This window comes from Centroberyx affinis, unplaced genomic scaffold (genome assembly GCF_046629955.1).
Source record: "Centroberyx affinis isolate AG114_WGS23_722 - 3 ecotype Tasmania unplaced genomic scaffold, CSIRO-AGI_Caff_v1 ptg000549l_1, whole genome shotgun sequence".
In the NCBI taxonomy this organism is placed as follows: Eukaryota; Metazoa; Chordata; class Actinopteri; order Beryciformes; family Berycidae; genus Centroberyx; species Centroberyx affinis.
Window position 1 is genome coordinate 364,447 of NW_027279194.1, and position 17,446 is coordinate 381,892.

At 40.9% G+C, this 17,446-nt stretch overlaps 3 protein-coding genes across 4 annotated transcripts; 2 read left to right on the forward strand and 1 right to left on the reverse strand.

Moving 5' to 3' along the window:
• Positions 1-200: 200 nt before the first annotated feature.
• On the reverse strand, positions 201-4,259 carry LOC139642958 (troponin I, slow skeletal muscle-like). The gene is made up of 7 exons (XM_071518043.1): positions 4,245-4,259; positions 1,891-1,932; positions 1,654-1,785; positions 1,484-1,573; positions 1,186-1,356; positions 592-682; positions 201-332 (listed from the first exon to the last, which is right to left on the reverse strand). The coding sequence occupies exons 1-6, from the start codon at positions 4,257-4,259 to the stop codon at positions 596-598; spliced, it is 537 nt and encodes a 178-aa protein (XP_071374144.1). The 3' UTR covers positions 201-332; positions 592-595.
• A 1,550-nt stretch (positions 4,260-5,809) lies between these two features.
• On the forward strand, positions 5,810-10,895 carry LOC139642942 (interleukin-17 receptor A). Its single transcript, XM_071518007.1, has 11 exons — positions 5,810-5,994; positions 6,158-6,182; positions 6,785-6,928; positions 7,130-7,248; positions 7,343-7,463; positions 7,836-7,883; positions 7,981-8,138; positions 8,314-8,388; positions 8,526-8,595; positions 8,723-8,827; positions 8,908-10,895. Exons 1-11 carry the CDS (start codon positions 5,896-5,898, stop codon positions 9,783-9,785), a joined length of 1,842 nt encoding a protein of 613 aa, XP_071374108.1. The 5' UTR covers positions 5,810-5,895; the 3' UTR covers positions 9,786-10,895.
• Positions 10,896-10,997: 102 nt separating this feature from the next.
• Positions 10,998-17,134, forward strand: LOC139642976 (uncharacterized). 2 transcript variants are annotated; one of them, XM_071518079.1, is made up of 18 exons: positions 10,998-11,580; positions 11,715-11,829; positions 11,958-12,132; positions 12,288-12,399; positions 12,494-12,600; positions 12,778-12,904; positions 13,063-13,183; positions 13,365-13,450; positions 13,643-13,779; positions 13,898-13,957; positions 14,055-14,118; positions 14,217-14,311; positions 14,418-14,546; positions 14,799-14,913; positions 15,002-15,139; positions 15,985-16,151; positions 16,258-16,340; positions 16,592-17,134. In XM_071518079.1, exons 1-18 carry the CDS (start codon positions 11,508-11,510, stop codon positions 16,785-16,787), a joined length of 2,100 nt encoding a protein of 699 aa, XP_071374180.1. In that variant the 5' UTR covers positions 10,998-11,507; the 3' UTR covers positions 16,788-17,134. The 2 variants fall into 2 exon arrangements, with proteins under 2 accessions (XP_071374180.1, XP_071374181.1); XM_071518080.1 differs by having other exon boundaries at positions 11,719-11,829.
• Positions 17,135-17,446: the final 312 nt, after the last annotated feature.

Sequence of the window (17,446 nt, forward strand, 5' to 3'; positions counted from 1 at the left end):
CGTCTGTATAATACAGATAATGCACTTTGAAAGACACCACACTTAAAACTAAAGTTCATAAAACAAATCAACATTTTCTTTAGAGCATGCATATTTTTTTGCAAAATCAACTTCAACATGCAAATATACTGTACAGTTTGTTATTACATCTCTGGCCTACAATGTAGTTCTTACATACAAGTACATAGAGATTGAAATAATTTTGGTACACTGTAGTCCGAACATTACATTTATTTATCCTTCGATAAACACAGACAAGTACATATAATTGACATGATTCTTTACAAAACCAGTTTTATTCGATCTTCTCTCCTTGAATTTGGACCATGAATCTGAAATAAAGACAAACAAGAGGATGTGATTAACAAAACAACATTAAAACACTATAGGGCACCAATAGATATGGAGACACAGAAAACAGTTAAAGGACATCCCAAATACAACTTAATCTCAGGTGCAGACTTAAAACTAAAGTCAATAACTGAAACAGACCCAGCCTGAATTTAAACATGGCAAACATAAGGCCTGCTGGGAGACAGCGTGAGGATATTATTTTGCTGATTTATACGCAGCCTTGTTTAACATCAGTACCTTCCTATTGATTAGCGTTGAACAGCTTCTTCCTGCCCTCCATACCAGACATGGCCTCCACGTTCTTACGCCAGTCAGTCACCTCCTCCTTCTGTGGAGAGGAGAGATAGATTGTGTCAGTGTTTATGATCTCTAAGCATCGTCATAGATTGAATCTGTTATGTCTTGGTTGTTAGTAAAGAAGAACAGTCACTCAAATGGTCCAACGAGAAGGTCCTCAAAGTTAATATTTGTTGGAGTTGGAATTTTTACTCTGGCTTTTTACTAGGTGTTTGTAGTGTTTTAGCTCATCTTAATTTTCTTATCTGGATTATTTTATATTGTGTCTTATTTTAGTTTAGTTTAGTTTTACCTCTAACTGTCCTGTGCATTGGTCTCTTTTACTGTAAACTGTCCATGTCCTACTGCGCTGGAAAGCACTTTGAATTGCATTCATTTGTACGAAAAGTGCTCTGTAAATAAAGTTTTGATTGATTTGATTGATTGACTCCATACTGACAACAAGGGGCCAAGGATGATTATTTAAAGGAAAGGTCTATGTTTTGATCTAGTTTCTGATACATTGTGCACTTTTGTCTCAGCCCACAGCTTCACCTTCTCCTCCTCCTTCTTCACTGTCTTCAGGTTGGCCTTGAAGTCAGACTTCATGAGTTTGGAGTTGTCGGTGAGCGCGTCGAGCACGGAGTCTGCAGACTTCTTCACTCGCCTCAAGTTGGGCCTCTTTGCACCCTTCAACTCATTGACCTTCTGCGTCAGCGACTGGATCTGTGCATCAGACATCACAGATCCAGAGCAACCAATAAAAAAAAAGAGAATTTTGCAATACCCACAAAGGACAATAAACGTATGAACTTTAATTCATAATCTCCTTCCTTGTTTCAGTTTGCTGTACCTCTTTGTCATTTTTGTCTATCTTAGCTTCCAGATCATAACGTGCTTCATCTACAACATCAATCTTCTGATGTAGGTCTCTGCAAAGTTCCTGCAAAGCAAAACCAAATAGGAATAAAAAATAATGTAAAATAATAATAATCAAATCGTTACGACTTGTTGAGTCGGCACCTGCAGCTCCTGGACAGACAGACCGGACAGCTTGAGCGGAGGGAAACCCTCAGACAGAGCGTTTTCTTTCTCATGTTTCTTCCGCTCATTTTCAGCCACCAGCATAGACGCCGCCTTCTTCAGCAGTTTGGTCTGAAAGGTAGAAAAGCCTCATTGAAGCCCTTGGTGGACAAACCCAAGTCTTGGATCGTGTGGAATATGTTAAATCTTGATAAGGCCAGTAGGTATAAGGCCTACCTTCAAATGCAGTCGCCGTGTGGCTGAATATTTTGACTTTTTCTGTGATAAAAAGATAATAACACCTTATACATCATTCACTGGGCTATTCACACTTAGCTTTTAACATCTTTTTAACCATGAAATTACAAAAAATTATTAAATGTTTTAATTAATAATGAAATGTATTATGAGAGTTTCTTATGCTTTGAAAGAATAATTATTTTCACTCACCGGTCTTTATCAACAACACATGACAGAACAAGGAGACAAAAAGGATAAAACATTAGTTGATTTAATATAAAAATCCCATACATAATGACTGAACTTTGGCTCGGCTTAAGTCAATCAATACTCACCCCTCAGACATGCCTGCAGCTTACAGTGCCTGCGGAGCGGAAACATCACAACTTTTTGAATCATTCTTAATTTTGAGAAATTGTTACAACACATTACAGTGATTTTTAACACAAATCCCACTGAGTTTTAACCAGCTTAAATAATTATGAGTACTTATCAAACTCAATAATCTCTCTTGGCAGTTTATGCTGTTGGGTAATCAATGTAATCAACAACTTTAATAGATTTATTTAGGTTTAATTATTCCCAAGGGTTAGGGCTCATTTCAGTATGCCTCCAGCACTGGATAATGCTCCCTATTGTTATCAAAGGCCTAAGTGGAGATTGTTGTGCAGCTATATTTGTCCACATTGCCCCCATGCTTTCCTATGTCCCAGCAGCTGTGGCCTTGATGATGCCAGAGAAAGCCTAGTAGTTTGGCAGCCATGAGAGGAACAACAAAGAACCAGTGCAGACTGTGAGAATGATCTAAAGCAGCGGATCTCAGTCCCACAGCACTGCTGTACTATCTTACCAGGAATTAAATTACTTTCACCTTGAATGCCAGGCGTAAGTCAGTCCCTGATTAGATGGCTAGAATGAAAACCAGCAGGACTGTGGGTCCGCGGACCAGGATTGGGAAGCACCGATGTAGAGTATCTGTTTGTTTATCTCTCCTTCCCTGTAGGGATGGGACATTATCTCACGATAAGATTTGATACGCGATATGGAGTTCACAATTCGATACAACCACGATACGATGTAATAAATAAAAGTTCAGTGACAACAAAGTATGACTATTATGTTTATTTCTGAGCCACAAATCTTTCTAGCAATGGCATTGGCTCGCTAGAATGTAAACAACAATTTAAAATGCCATTACAATGTGCAAATAATATAATTTGGGTGGAGAGCTTGTGAAATTTTGATGGAAAAGCTATCTCAATTGTGATTACTAAGGCAGAATATAATGCATCACGATTTGTTTTTCTGTGCTATGATACCTATTGTCACATTTTTGTATTGCAATATTGAATTTCGATATATCGTCCTATCCCTACTTCATTGTCTCTCTTTCTTTCTCTATCACTCCACCTTCATTGCGCTGTCTTGCATTCTCCTCTCTGTCTCTCTCTCACACATTACATTAGTTAATGTATCTTATACATTTAAACCTGGACAATATAACGACATAACAGATGGAGCTGTTAGAAAAAGCAGGCCCATGCTGCTGACACAGCACAGTAATATATCCAAGTTAAACTAAGCCAGTGTGACAAGGTGCGAAAGTCAAGGTAAACTAGCAAAGCAGCAGATGATTTTAGGAAGCTTACAGCCTTGCTCCTCATCTAGAAGGTTGCCAGTTCATATGAGCAAGCCATCATCACCTATCACCCTGGCTTTTTGGCCACCCTGGTGGGTCAAGTGTGTTGTTACCAGGAGGGGTGTAAGCCTCAAGTTACATTTCCTCACTTAGGGATCAAGAGATCAGCAGGGGGCCAGAGGTGGCGTACGAGTCGAAGCCACAGAGCCGTGCTCGAGGAGTTGCTTTAAGACCACGACAAAAGCAGTTGCATAGCAGGGATTCCCTCACAGAAATACCAGCCACAATCTGTGTCAGGGCCACGCTGATATGCAATCTTCACTAATCCCTGCATTAAAGCCAGGCTCCACCTGCCGCAGACTAACATATAGCTGAGACACACTTAGGTAACTGGACTGATGTCTTCCACCAGGAGAGGGATCTGTTAGTCTCTTAGTCTTGTAAAATCACACCCTAAAGTTTCCCAGGTTAATGTCTATTATAAATCTGATTGACTTTTATTTTCTTGTGATAAATAACTTCTCAGTATAGCCGTGCGCTGACTGGCATAGCTTGATTATTGTATCAAACTTACCTTAAAGGAGAGGGCAACCAGAGAGGGTAACGGCAGTGGTAAGGGAGGAAAGGAAAAAGCACTTTATAATTTTTAGTGAAAGATTTATGTATTAAAGCCTCATGTGAATGGCTCACTAAAATAGACTGCCTGCTACGCCTCTCCTCCTGACATTTGCTACACCACATTGCAACACTTTTTGATTTGTCCCCATCCCGTGACACATCTATTTCATGTGGCTGTGATGCACGAGGGCTCACCTCACACATCGCCAACACACACACATGCAATACATAGCCAAACCACCTGAGACGGGCTTTACAAATCACATTGTGTACCATTATACTCCATGACAGCTGAGTTCTTCAAATAACTCTGCAGATATCCATGACTCAGAACATGTTTGTCAGTAATTTTTTTTTTACTTTGTGTCTTGGGGTGTTGGATGAATGGATGTTATGGAGCACTATATGGCAAAAGCTAACATTAGAGACCACCTGTTTCAAGTTTGTATGTTAATGTAAATTTAATAAGTTGCTGAGACAAAAGGCTTATAGTGTTTTTGGTAAATTCTGTGTTCTCCACAGGGCAAATTGGTACAAGAATATACAAATTGACCAGTGTACATCTAGTGCGTCAGTGCCCTTCAGCACAGATAATCCTCTTGGCAAAAACCTGAGCACTGCACGTCACTTTACAACAGTAACTGTAACTAAATGGAAGTGTATTTTTACCTTAACGATTTGGATCAAGGTAGAGCATAGACTCCTGGACTGGAATGTGCTGTGACACAATGCTCACACAGAGGAGGGATCAAACACAGCCTCCTCTGTTCTGGTCAGATTTCAGTGGCAGATGTCAGTCTGTCTCGGTGTTATGTAAACTGACACGGCCATAGGAGACAGTAACACCGGAGCAACGCGACAGGAATTAACGCGTAGCCACGGCTGCAGTTTTCTCCTTACAAACTAAGCCGTGATAATCAAACAGTGAATAGCTGAAGGTTTGATGCTCCTGGTCTCTCTGTTGCCTTTATGCGTTGATCCTCTCAGCAAAGTCTTAACCGCTCTCTTATTCTTTGGGGATATTGAGGCAGTGCTTCTGTTATCTGTCTTTGTAAATATTATCTGGGACTCTAACTGAGGTTAGGCTGCAGGTTAATATGTACTTCAAGCAAGTTGTGCAAAATGATAATTAAGCATTTTGAATAAGGCTTCATGCACAATTCTAAAATGTCTGAGTTTGACCAAACATAGAACTTTGTATAAACATCATAAAGGGTTAGGTACTTATAAAATAACATTTTGTCTTGGGCAGCATCTCAATATAAGCTCATGTCCAAACACAGAAGTGCAATTTACATGAACAGGAAATTTGCTACCAGTAAATTTGGTCACTGCTGCCCTCCAGTGATTGTTAGATGTTATGACACATTGGTTTGCAATTGGCACCAATTTGATTTTCAACAAAATGCTACAAGAGGGAAAAATAAATGCTACATAATTATCAAAGAATTATCTGCAAAATAGCTGCAGCTTACAGAGCAATGTATTAGTTTTAGGCGATGCTTCTCATGGAGAATGGAAACTGAAACTCACAGTTGGTAAGAGCTTCCTTCCTGTGAATTCAGATACCAATGCTTGATAAACTCTAATGAATTCACATTGGCTTGAAATTAGGTTTCACTGAGGCTTCTCTCTCTCTCTCTCCCTCTCTCTCGATGCACAACATTTTCAAGTGGAGTTGAATTATATCATTTTATCTTGATCTCTGTGTAGTTACAGCACTGTAAATATTTTCCACCTACAGAATGATCTGTGTTCCTTTTTTCTATTTTTGTTTGACTGCTGGACTGACTGTGTCATCTCCTCTCAGGATTCTGGACACGCGTCTGGACTGCAATCAACAGGTGGTGATTAGATGCTTTTGTATGTCAATACAAAACTATATAACTATATAAACTATAAGGCTACATTAGTTATTAAAGTAAATTGAAGAAAGTTTATAGTCTTGGCTTCACTATGTCACTATGTCTCTGTGCCCCAAAAGCTTAACTGTGACATTTTTTCCAGGGTATTCAATGCAGTGCTCAAATTAGTAAGTACTATTTATGTTTTTTATTACACTATCTGCTGATTATTTCTCTTTACACTGAAAGAGCAGGCACATAAAATCCACATATTCACATACAGATAATATTTGTCTGCCAACATTTTGTGCCAAATCTTAAAATTTGATTACTTCCATGCCAAAACATTACAAAGATTCAATGTTTCCCCCAGAACTTTATTCTTTACAAGGCGGAAAAGTCTCTGAAACAACATTTAGACCATCATGTGACACTAAAAGTCTCCATAAATGAAGAACTAATTTACAAAAAACATGACAATTAAATGAAGGGCAATTAAATTAATAAATAAAATGTCCAAAAATAATATTTCATTGTAGGTTTTACAGGCTGTTTTTATGTAGCTGTTGTCAGGGAGGAACCTCCATCGTACCAGTGGTGGACAACATGACTGACCGATATTTCAGCAAATCGATATATTGGTCTAACCCTTGTGCACATATGTACTTATTATTTTTCTTTTCATGTGAAAATGTAATTCTAATTTTAAGTTTATGTGATTAATCTGGCCACACACAGACTTACACATCAGTCAAAAGTATTCACAACCTAATATTTCACCAAATGCCAGATAACTGCTCAGACAAAGGCATGGCTGTGCCCAGACACCGCGCTCCTACTGGCCCAGAGTGGGGTGCAGAGCATGTGGGAGTCGGGACGGACGAACACGGGCCTCTTCCTGTTTTGAATGTGACATGGAAAATACTGTCAAATGGTAACAAGTACTATAATCTGCAATTCTGTGACCAAATGGTGTACAGTTCATTTTGTTATCCACCGTGTTAAAACATAATACTTTGTTATTATTGTTTATTGTAGTTTACACTTTAAAATGAATCAAATGAAAGGTGGGTAGATAGAAGACAGACATTGCATTTTGAATTCGCAGAAAATGCAAACTCTCTTCTATCCACAGGAGGGATATTCAAGCTAATTGGATCACAGATAAATATTCTGGATGAAACTACAAACCAAAGTATGTGTGTGCAATATCATTTCAAGATGAACCGCCAGCTGAATCTTGCCAATACCAGGGTAAGACTGCAAAAAAACTTTGTTACAGAAATATCAGTACACAGTATATTTACATAGTATCTATGTTAGACACCTGAGACTTTTTCTTTTTTAGTGGACATTCTCATTGGATGGACTTGTGGTGGACCCTGGGAATACATATTTGGTGTCACTCTTTAATTTGCCAGAACCTGACAATGGACATTACAGGATTAGCAAACCAATTACAATCCCAGGTGAGATAGAAACTGGTGTTTAACTGTTTTTCTGGTGTCATCAAACTATTTTTCTGGAGCCCTGGATGGAGCATGGTACTGGAAACAACAGAGAGATGTGTGCCAGATGATGCAAGACGCTAATTTTATTGATTCTATCTTCTTATTGTGTTCAGGTAATAATATATTTTGTGCTTACAGTATATTAGAAATGTAATTGATGAGGTATCGTCACCATAATGCATTGATGCTTGCACTACTTTGATCTACAGTTTCACTGATTGGAAAACCATATGGCATAGTTTATCAGCGATTTATGTTGATGCTTGATGCTTCTTGTAAAATCCACCTGAATCATTCTAATCCGCATGTTGTATCTACTATCACGGCCAGGATGTGATGACTGGAGGATCCGAGAGGCCCAGATGTGTTTGGAGAACGGTAAAGTTTGACTCGCATCTGACATGTATTTTAATGGGGCGCTGTAAGGGATCCAGAACCATCTGGGCATTGTGCTCTGTATGTTTTGTTATTTCAGGCAGCCTCTGGGAGCCTCACATGACTGGAGCTGTGTCAGTCGATAAGAGACATAAAATTATGTCCATCACTGTGGTTTTTGATGCAGCAAAGTATTCGGAGAGATATCAAGTCTCCATTCAGAGCCATGGCTTCCTCTACTCAAAGAATGTCTCAAAGGTATTGTCCTCCATCTGTCAGTTGGCTACTTGTTGATCACAAAAGTAATCATGTTGTGAGAGGTGGTGTACACTGCCACCATATGGTTTGCTGCCTGTATAGCTCACTGTAGACAGAGTGCAGGTAGGCTGTCAGAATTTATTTTCTTACCTTTTTTATACGATTCTACAACTAGGAGAACAGGACGTCACTGAATGTGACCTTTGAGTTGGCCGTATTGCAGCTCTTGCAATGTGAAATGCTGTTTGTGGTGAGTTTCATTTTGATTTAATGTTCCATCATTACACTTTATAATGTCGATCTTAAGAGCTGATGCATGTTATCAAAAGTCCAAATAGAAACCTGTACCATGAAACTTACCATGGTAATATTTCGCTTACCCCAAAGATTCAGCCATTTTTTATACGGTGCAAGAATGACTGTTTCCGTCCCAAGAAAATGTTTAATTACTGCCCCTGTAAGTAAGATATTTGTCACATTTAATGAACATATTGTGCACAAATGTAAATAATCTTTCATTTAATATTAATATTCACTTCACACACACAGGTATTCAGCTGATTTTATGTCATGTTTTATTTTAGATTATTCCAAGCCACCACCACGCACTTTGCTCATAAAGGCAACTTTGGGACTGGTCGTAATTGGCAGTTGTCTTGCTTATTTGCTGTGGAGAGCATCTCATAAAGGTTTGCCTTCTTATAAATGCACCATATTGAACTAAAAACACAGCTTGAATAGAAAATTAAGCAAAGCATCTTTCTCTTAGATCCTGCCAACACATCCTCAGCTGCTGCCAAAGACAAACCCGAGGGAATCCAAGTGCAAGGGAGAAAAAGAGTCCTCATCATCTACTCCCTCGACCATGCTTTGTACAAAAACATTGTTCTCAAGCTTTGTGCCTTCCTAGCGACTAAATGTGGCACTGAGGTGGTCCTGGATCTGCTGGACTCTGCCAGGCTGGGAGTGTTGGGCAGTGTCCAGTGGCTAGACTGGCACAGAGAGCAAATAGAAAGCTCTTCAGACAAGATATTAATCCTGTGCTCAAAGGGAGTACAAGCCAAATGGAGAGCCATGTGCGGCGACCAACCAGTTTTTTTGAGAGAGGATGACCAGTCACCAGTGGGCGACATGCTCACCCCAGCCCTCAGCCTCATGGTCCCCCATTTTGTCCGATCTGCATCCTTTCGGAAGTACATAGTGGCTTACTTTGACGATGTTTGTTCAGAGGAGGATGTCCCTATGCCATTCAACATCACAGTGCGATACAAGCTGATGAAACAGTTCGAGGAGCTCTTTTTTCGAATCCTCGACATTGAAAAGCATGAACCAGGCAGAGTGAATTACATCGAAGGGCTAGCAGATGATGAGTATTATCGGTGTCCCTCAGGTAGAGCCTTGCGGGATGCCATCAAGGCTTTCCATGACTACCAGCTGGAGCATCCGAGCTGGTTTGAAGATGAACTAGTGAAGCACTCCGAGTCGGAGATCGGTGAGACCTCAGCCGAGATCCACAATGACAATGCAAAAGCAACCAAGAACCTCATTACTCATCGTGTGCCCGACCACACCCAAGTCATCAATCATGTGAAAACACAGCAGAGTGATTACAGTGTGAACAACACAACCCTTCAGATGGACAAATAACTCTGAATGCGTATGTGAAATGAGTTCAACCCCCTTAATGTTGAGGAGACTCAAGAAAAAGTCCATCATCCAGTTTGGTACAATGGCCTTAGTGTCTTGAGAAGTGGAAGCTCTCCATTGCTTGAGGAAAATGTTAAGTGCTGTCCTTGACTCATGCAGTTTGATGAGTGGCACAATGTCATCAGAACAACAGAAATCTGCTGAGAGAAATCCATGTGAAACCACAGATTTACCTATCAAAGACACAGCTGGTAATTTATGTATTCAGCTTCCCACTGGATACAGAAAGATATTGAATGGTAACCATGGAATACAGACTTCAATGTACAGCTTAAAAAGGAATATATATGTGGACATTTTGTACCCATGTGATGTAATTGTTTATGATGTGATTCTTTAATGGTTCTGTTTGTTTGTGTTGTGCCATACGTTTGCTTTTCCTCATAGCTGCTTTGCAGTATTTTTGTAAATTGCCATAATGTTGAATATCACTTTCTTTCACTCAGAAGAGAGTACCCCAATAGGTTTAGAGACCATGGAGATCTGTGGTTGATGCTTGAAAGCTGTGTAAACACAATGTTCAGGTCAAAGTTCAGCCTTCTGGGCAAAGTTTCTAGCATTTGTGTTGCACAGCAGAAGGTAAGCACTAAACTGTGTTTGTGGAAATACACTTTTCTTTTTAAATGAGCAGATCAAATTCAGTGTGACATTCACTTTGTGCACTTTGGGCATTTTGGTGTAATGGAAGTTATCTGTCAACAGTTGAATGATCTCCCTATTGGATAGCATGTGTGTGTTTTTTTTTTGTTTTTTTTTGTTTTTTAGAAATGTGTTAGTGTTTATATATTATAACAAACTTTTAATACTATTTATATTTGTCTTTAGATTGATATAGATTTTCAGATAGGATTTTATGTGAAATTTTATGGGTGCTTTTATTTATGAAAAGTTTGGTTATGAGTTTCTGTTCCTCTGTGATGTGACTTAAGATTGAAGACTGTGTTAAAGTTGCATTTTTGGCACTGAATAAGTTATTTTAAGTGAATTATTTGGCTTTTCTCTGTTTGTCTCTGCAAATAAGTCACTGACCTCGTAATGCATTGGTGTATTTGGTGCATAAATACAGTGAAGTAGGGAAAAGATAAGAGCGTAGACCCCCTCACCTCTCTTAGCAGTGTTTCATCATGGTGCTAACAGCTCTGGAATGTGGGTGTCAGATTCTGAGAGTGGCCCCAAAAGGGGGGTGGTGGGGATTTGTCCCAACTAACTGGAGCAGAGAAAATCCTCACAATGGCTGAATTGGATTGCTGCCTTGCAGTGACGGAAAACACACTGCAGGGTTTGATGCAACCGGGGAGCCAAGGCTGACTAATTTGATTTTTACAACATGAAATTGAGGTAACATTCTTACCTTGTTTTAATTTTGACATGCACATCCAGCTTGGTCTACACAGAGTTTAAGTTAGAAATATAGGTGGAAACGGTTAGAGATAGAAGCGAAGAGAGGAAGCTATGGCGCCTGATGAGGAGGCTACTGGAGAGGAAACCGTAGGCTGTGGTAGGCCTTTATCTGGCATAGCAGTGTCAGGCTGCTTCAGTGAAACACAATTGATTTGCAAAGTTGATTGGAAAATAAGGAGCAGCTGACCCTGTTTTTCAGGGTACATTTTGAAATGTGTTTATGTTGTTTTCAGGGTTTCCCTGGGAAAATCTGAACTGAGAATGCTGAAAAGAGTCTCTGCACATCTTTTGAGACATGGGATTTCAACATTTGAAAGCAGATTGTGCAAAAATGGTAAATGCATCCATTCAAGCTAACTTATATGAAGTATACATCATACATACAATCATAATGTCATAAACATATTGTTCATGCTTTGTGAATATATACCAATGGCTCTCAAAATTCACCATGGCGTCTTTTCTTAGACAGACTCTTCAGAGTTCATCCATCAGTATCAGAGGCACTGGCAGAAAACAGACCAGTGGTCGCTCTGGAGAGCACTATCATCACACATGGCATGCCCTATCCACACAACCTGAGGTAGCCTGAGTCACCTTACTTCACTGTAACCGGCCTTCAAGTGTCTGCAATCTCTGATAACAACAGCTGAGCTGATGTTTGTTTCAATCATTTATAATGAGATGTTTACCTACCACTGCTTCATCCAGCACAGCAAAGGAGGTGGAGGCTATAGTTCGGGCAGAGGGAGCCACTCCAGCCACGGTCGGAGTGATTCAGGGCAAAGTCCATGTTGGTATGTCATCAGAGGAGCTGGACCACCTCGCCCGCAGCAAGACATCTCTCAAAGTGTCCCGCCGTGATCTGCCCTATGCCATTAGCAAAGTGAGACGTCAATACTTCAATCTAAAATCCAAATCTCAAATTAATCTCTACCTAAAATACATGAAAACTGGCTTGGTACTAAGAGTAGTCTCGTCCTCTTCGATTGAGTCTGTTACCCATTTAGCATCAATTTGGCATCAATTTTGTTTTCTCAGGGTCTCTCTGGGGGAACCACTGTGTCCGGTACCATGATAGCGGCGCACAGAGCCGGCATCCCCGTCTTTGTCACAGGTGGTGTTGGAGGAGTGCACAGGGATGGGGAGAACAGTAAGTTGACCGGCACTTTAACATCTTACTTTGAGTACCATAATGATTATATGAGGCCATGTCATTCCTATCAAGTAAATGATTATTCCTCCAGGTCTGGATGTCAGTGCAGATCTGACAGAGCTGGGCAGGACTCCCATTGCTGTCGTCTCCGCTGGGGTCAAGTCTATTCTGGACATCGGCCGCACCCTGGAGTTCCTTGTAAGAATAATGAGATTATTTTTGAGAATAGTGTAGCTACAATGGCAGAGATTTCTCCTTTATTTGGTTTGACTGTGTACTTTAGCCAGCCAAATATTTGTAATCAATTTTTATGTGTGACTTTCATTACAATTCCAGTAGCAACAGTATTTTTTTCTGCCTTTTATTCTTTCTCAGGAGACACAGGGTGTGTGTGTAGCCACCTATGGGACGTCAAAGAATTTCCCAGCATTCTTCTCTACACAAAGTGGATTCACTTCCCCGTACCACGTCTGCAACCCTGAGGAGGCAGCAGAACTCATTGGTATATCAACACCTTCAGACACTGTTAGTTTCCTTCAGACTTAACACACCCATGTCAAGATGCAGCACCTAATACAACTTAATTTTGCAGAGCTCAGATCTTTACAAGTAATGCAGTCGGCACACAGTATGTTTATGTCTGTGTTTTGTGTCTTTCAGCGGGCGTTCTGTCGCTGGGTCTCCAGAGTGGCGTCCTGTTAGCTGTGCCCGTCCCAGAGCAGCATGCAGCAGCAGGCCAGCAGATAGAGGAAGCAATACAGACTGCTGTGGCAGAGGCCAGGTAAATTAGACACAACATGTGGCACTGGCTTTGAGGCCCTGTAATCTGCTGTCATGTTTTCTTCTCAACAGCCATTTGCTGTCTTTGATAGCACAGCTCAGACGATTCCTATCAGACCTTCTGTGTTTACGTCTCCCAGAGAAAAAAATATCACTTCCTCTTCTCTTTCTGATTGACTCAGTGCTAAAGGTATCAAAGGCAGAGATGTGACACCCTTCATTCTTCAAAAAGTCAATGAGCTGACTGAGGGAAAGTCCCTTCAGGCTAGTATCCTTCTAAAGTCGGAATTAATGAGAAGCCGTGCCAGAGAAAGTGATCATATCAACTTCTCAGAATCAGAAAAAAGTCAACATATTATGAGAAGAATGTTGAAACCGGATGGCCCATTAGACCCACTATTGATGACCTTTGACCTGTGTTACAGCTAAACTGATTATCCTTAACCTGCTATGTTCAAAGACATCGCACTGATTCATAACAACGCTAAGGTGGGCAGTCAGATAGCCTGCGCACTGTCAAAACAAATGAATGGGAGAAAGTTGAGATGCACCACTCACCATCTTGGAAAGCACCCTTCAGACTCACAGTCAAATATTGTGAGTATTAATAAGACTTACAGTATGATGGACTTGTTTCCAAGAGCGAAGACATTTATGTTGAATGTTTACTGCACATATGGCACAACACAGTACCTATAATGCTGTTCTGTCACAGGTCGTCATCGGAGGAATAAATGTGGATTTTATTGCTAAAGGAAAAACGGACAAGCTTCTAGTAAGTTTTCATCTGCAGCAAGCATTTACCCACAGTCCTGTAGGTTGTGTAAGCCAAGTTATGACGAATTCTGAGAACGCTTTTCATCTTTTTTCAGTTTGGACAGACTAACCCAGGAAGTGTCTGCCAGTCATTTGGGGGCGTAGGACGGAACATTGCTGGTTGGTTTTCATCTGATTATACATGTGAAAAGTTTCCTGTCAGTGATCTGAATCTGATTATTTTTACGTCAATGCCCTCGGTTATGTTTTCCTCCAAGACTCTCTGAGTCGATTAGGCCACAGACCTCTGTTCATCTCTGCCATTGGAACTGACTCTCACAGTGATGCAGTGTTGCACTACTGTAAACACATGGTATGTGAGCAGCAACAAATGTTCACTATCACTAAGCATAATTAAAATCCCTTTTACTTACATATTTAGATGTTAAACTGTTGCCTGTTTTTCTTATTTCTGTAAGAACACTAGAGGTGTGGCCAGGCTTGAGGAGCAAAGGACAGCTACTTACTGTGCTGTTATCACTGAGAGTGGGGAACTGAGTCTGGGATTGGGCGACATGGACATCCATCAGCAAATCACAGAGCACTATGTACGTAATATTACTGCCAAGGCATCCACTTTTAAGCCAGGCTAGTCCTGCTTCTTTATGTTTGTCCTATATCATTCGGTTCTATGGTTGATTGTTGATCAGTTAGGTCTAGTTAGACTCATCCTCTGTAATGTCCTTGAGACACGCATGTGATAAAGGGCTAAATAAACAAGCTTGAACTTGGTTTTGTTTCAATAGTTCTCACTATATTCACTACTTCTCTATTCTATATCTTCACATATCTTCCTGCAGGTGTCCCAGTTTGAGCAGCAGCTTTCGTCCGCCTCTCTTGTGTGTCTTGATGGAAACATCCCAGTCTCCACCATCGACTATGTTTGTTCCATTGCCAAGAAGCACGCAATCAATGGTAAGCATAGAGAGCTGGTCACTGAATGACCATTGAACAGCAGCTTCCACTGATTCCCCTGATGCAGTGTCATCAATGTGTGTCACAGTTTGGTACGAGCCGACTGATTCTGACAAGGCTTGCAAGCCTTTCTTGTCGGAGGCCTGGAAGTCCCTGTCCTATTCATCCCCGAACCTGGCAGAGCTGCGCACCATGAACAAAACCCTGGGTATCCCAACACCTGAAGGTAAACAGTAGTTCAGTATCAGACAGAGTGTTTATGGTTCAGCTTTCTGAGGCAGTGGTTCTCAACTTTTTTGGCTTGTGATGCCTGAAAACAAAGCGATGCCTAGTCCCAACCCCCCGTTACAGGTGTCCATATGCAGTGTTGAACAGTTCAACCAAAGAATGATTTTCCCTTATCAGGCTGTTTCATTTGATTAATTATCAGAGGCCTAGAGGCTGAAAACTATTCAGTATTTAACAAGAAAAATTAAATGAACTCCCTTTACCTTCACTTACTTTCACTCTTTAATGGTGACCTCATGCTGCACTAGTAGGCATAAATATAAATTTCTAACCAATAAAACCATCAGATTTTTTTTAACAATCCCGCCCCTCCACACCCCTCCCATCAAATAAAATCGCCTTTCTTTCCTTGACTCATATCCCATTGGTTTAGACATTTGCATGATTCCTCACTGCGTTAAGTCCCACCCCAACATCCTGTTTCAACAGGAAATGCATCAAATCCAGGAAGTAAAGATGTAATTTCATGGGGTATTTAAAAATAGACATGGTAATACATATTCATAGTAGAATGTCATGTTTTTTCCTTTTTCATGAATAAACTCACGACCCCCCAAAATTACCCTGTGACCCCCTAGGGGGTCCCGGCCCCCAGGTTGAGAACCACTGTTCTAAGGTAGACTCTGTTCCCTCACTCACTTGCTCCCTCACACACTCGGACTCCCTCACAGTCAGACCGATGCAGACGTATGATTCCTGTGAGAAACGTAGCCTAGATTAGTGCGATTGCAGTTGAGCATGTCTGCATTAACGAGGATGTGGTTTTGCGCTGTGGGGTGTCAGTGCCGCCGGGCTCTGTGGACGAGGTGCTGCGCTGCGCTCTGGCTCTCTCGCGCCCCCTGCTGGAGCACCTTCACTGCCTGGTGGTGACCCTGGGTGCTGAGGGAGTGCTGGTGTGCGGGGAGCATGACGCCGGCTCGGTCAACCTGCAGCCGAGGAAACAAAAGAGGGTAAGGAAGGATTGTCCTCTGCTCACGATGACTTTGATGACGATGACAGTGATGATGATGATGATGATGATGATGATGATGATGTTTACTGCACCTGTATTTGCAGAGAGGTCAGCTGTGTGCTCTCCACTACCCAGCGCTTGCTGTGACCTCAGAAGAGACAGTGAATGTCTCAGGAGCAGGGGATAGGTGCTAAAATTTTCCTAATTGCCCCGCCCTTTCCTTCCTATTCCTATTATTTGAACTTGCTTTTCTAAATTTACTCTACTTCAGTCTCCTCCTTTTCATTGCCTGTGCCCTCCATTCTCTCTCTCTCTCTCTCTGTCTCTTTCTTTCTCTCTCTCTCTCTGTCTCTTTCTTTCTCTCTCCCTCTCTCTCACACACAAGCATATACCTAAACAGTCAAACACAAGGCACTCATCCCTACACTCTGTCCTCAGTCTTGCAGGTGGGATGATGGCCGGGATAGCCCAGGGTCGAGATACGGACAGCTGTGTCCAGATGGGGCTCCTGGCTGCACGATTGTCCCTGGCATCACCGCACCCCATTGCCCCTGTTCTTACCTCGGACTCTGTGGACCCCAATAAGGTCCAGGCTCAATCCTGGCCTAAGCCTAGATTCATGTGGATGGATTAAAAATACTTTCCATTATGAAACATTCTTCAAGAAATATGTGGAGATTTGGTTTATTATGCGTTGGTCCTTGGAATATATTTTCAGCATTTCAAATGTTTTGAATATCAACCCTCATGTCTGTAATTTGTTTCTTGCGAAACCAGTGTGTAATACAGTGAGTGAATTATGTAGGATGACAACACATTTTCCATAGTATTAATACAATAAGATTTGGCATTGTTCACATATATGTGACAAAGATATCAGACAAACCAACTCCTCCATGAAGTAAAATAATGACTATGCCAAATAAGGCTAGAAGTGAATTAATCACTTTTTCCAAAACATCATTTGAACTCATTATTGTAAATCCCTGTAAATAAATTGTGAAACAGTATAGTAAGCTGTTCTGGTGTTTTCATGTTACAGGAAGGATATGTATCTATTTTACAGTGTTTTCGATATTTTCATTTTTGAATGTTATATTAGGCTACACATAAACACACATATATATATATGTATATACTGTATTTCCCTCGTCATAGAATCACTGAAAACTTCAACTCCCACAAATCATCGGTGCATTTGCGCAGGCTCAGATGTAGTGAATACTTGCCCCATTCCCTCCTCCCTATTTTAATGCTAGCTAAGATGGTGGTTTGAGCGTAAACTGTCTCCAC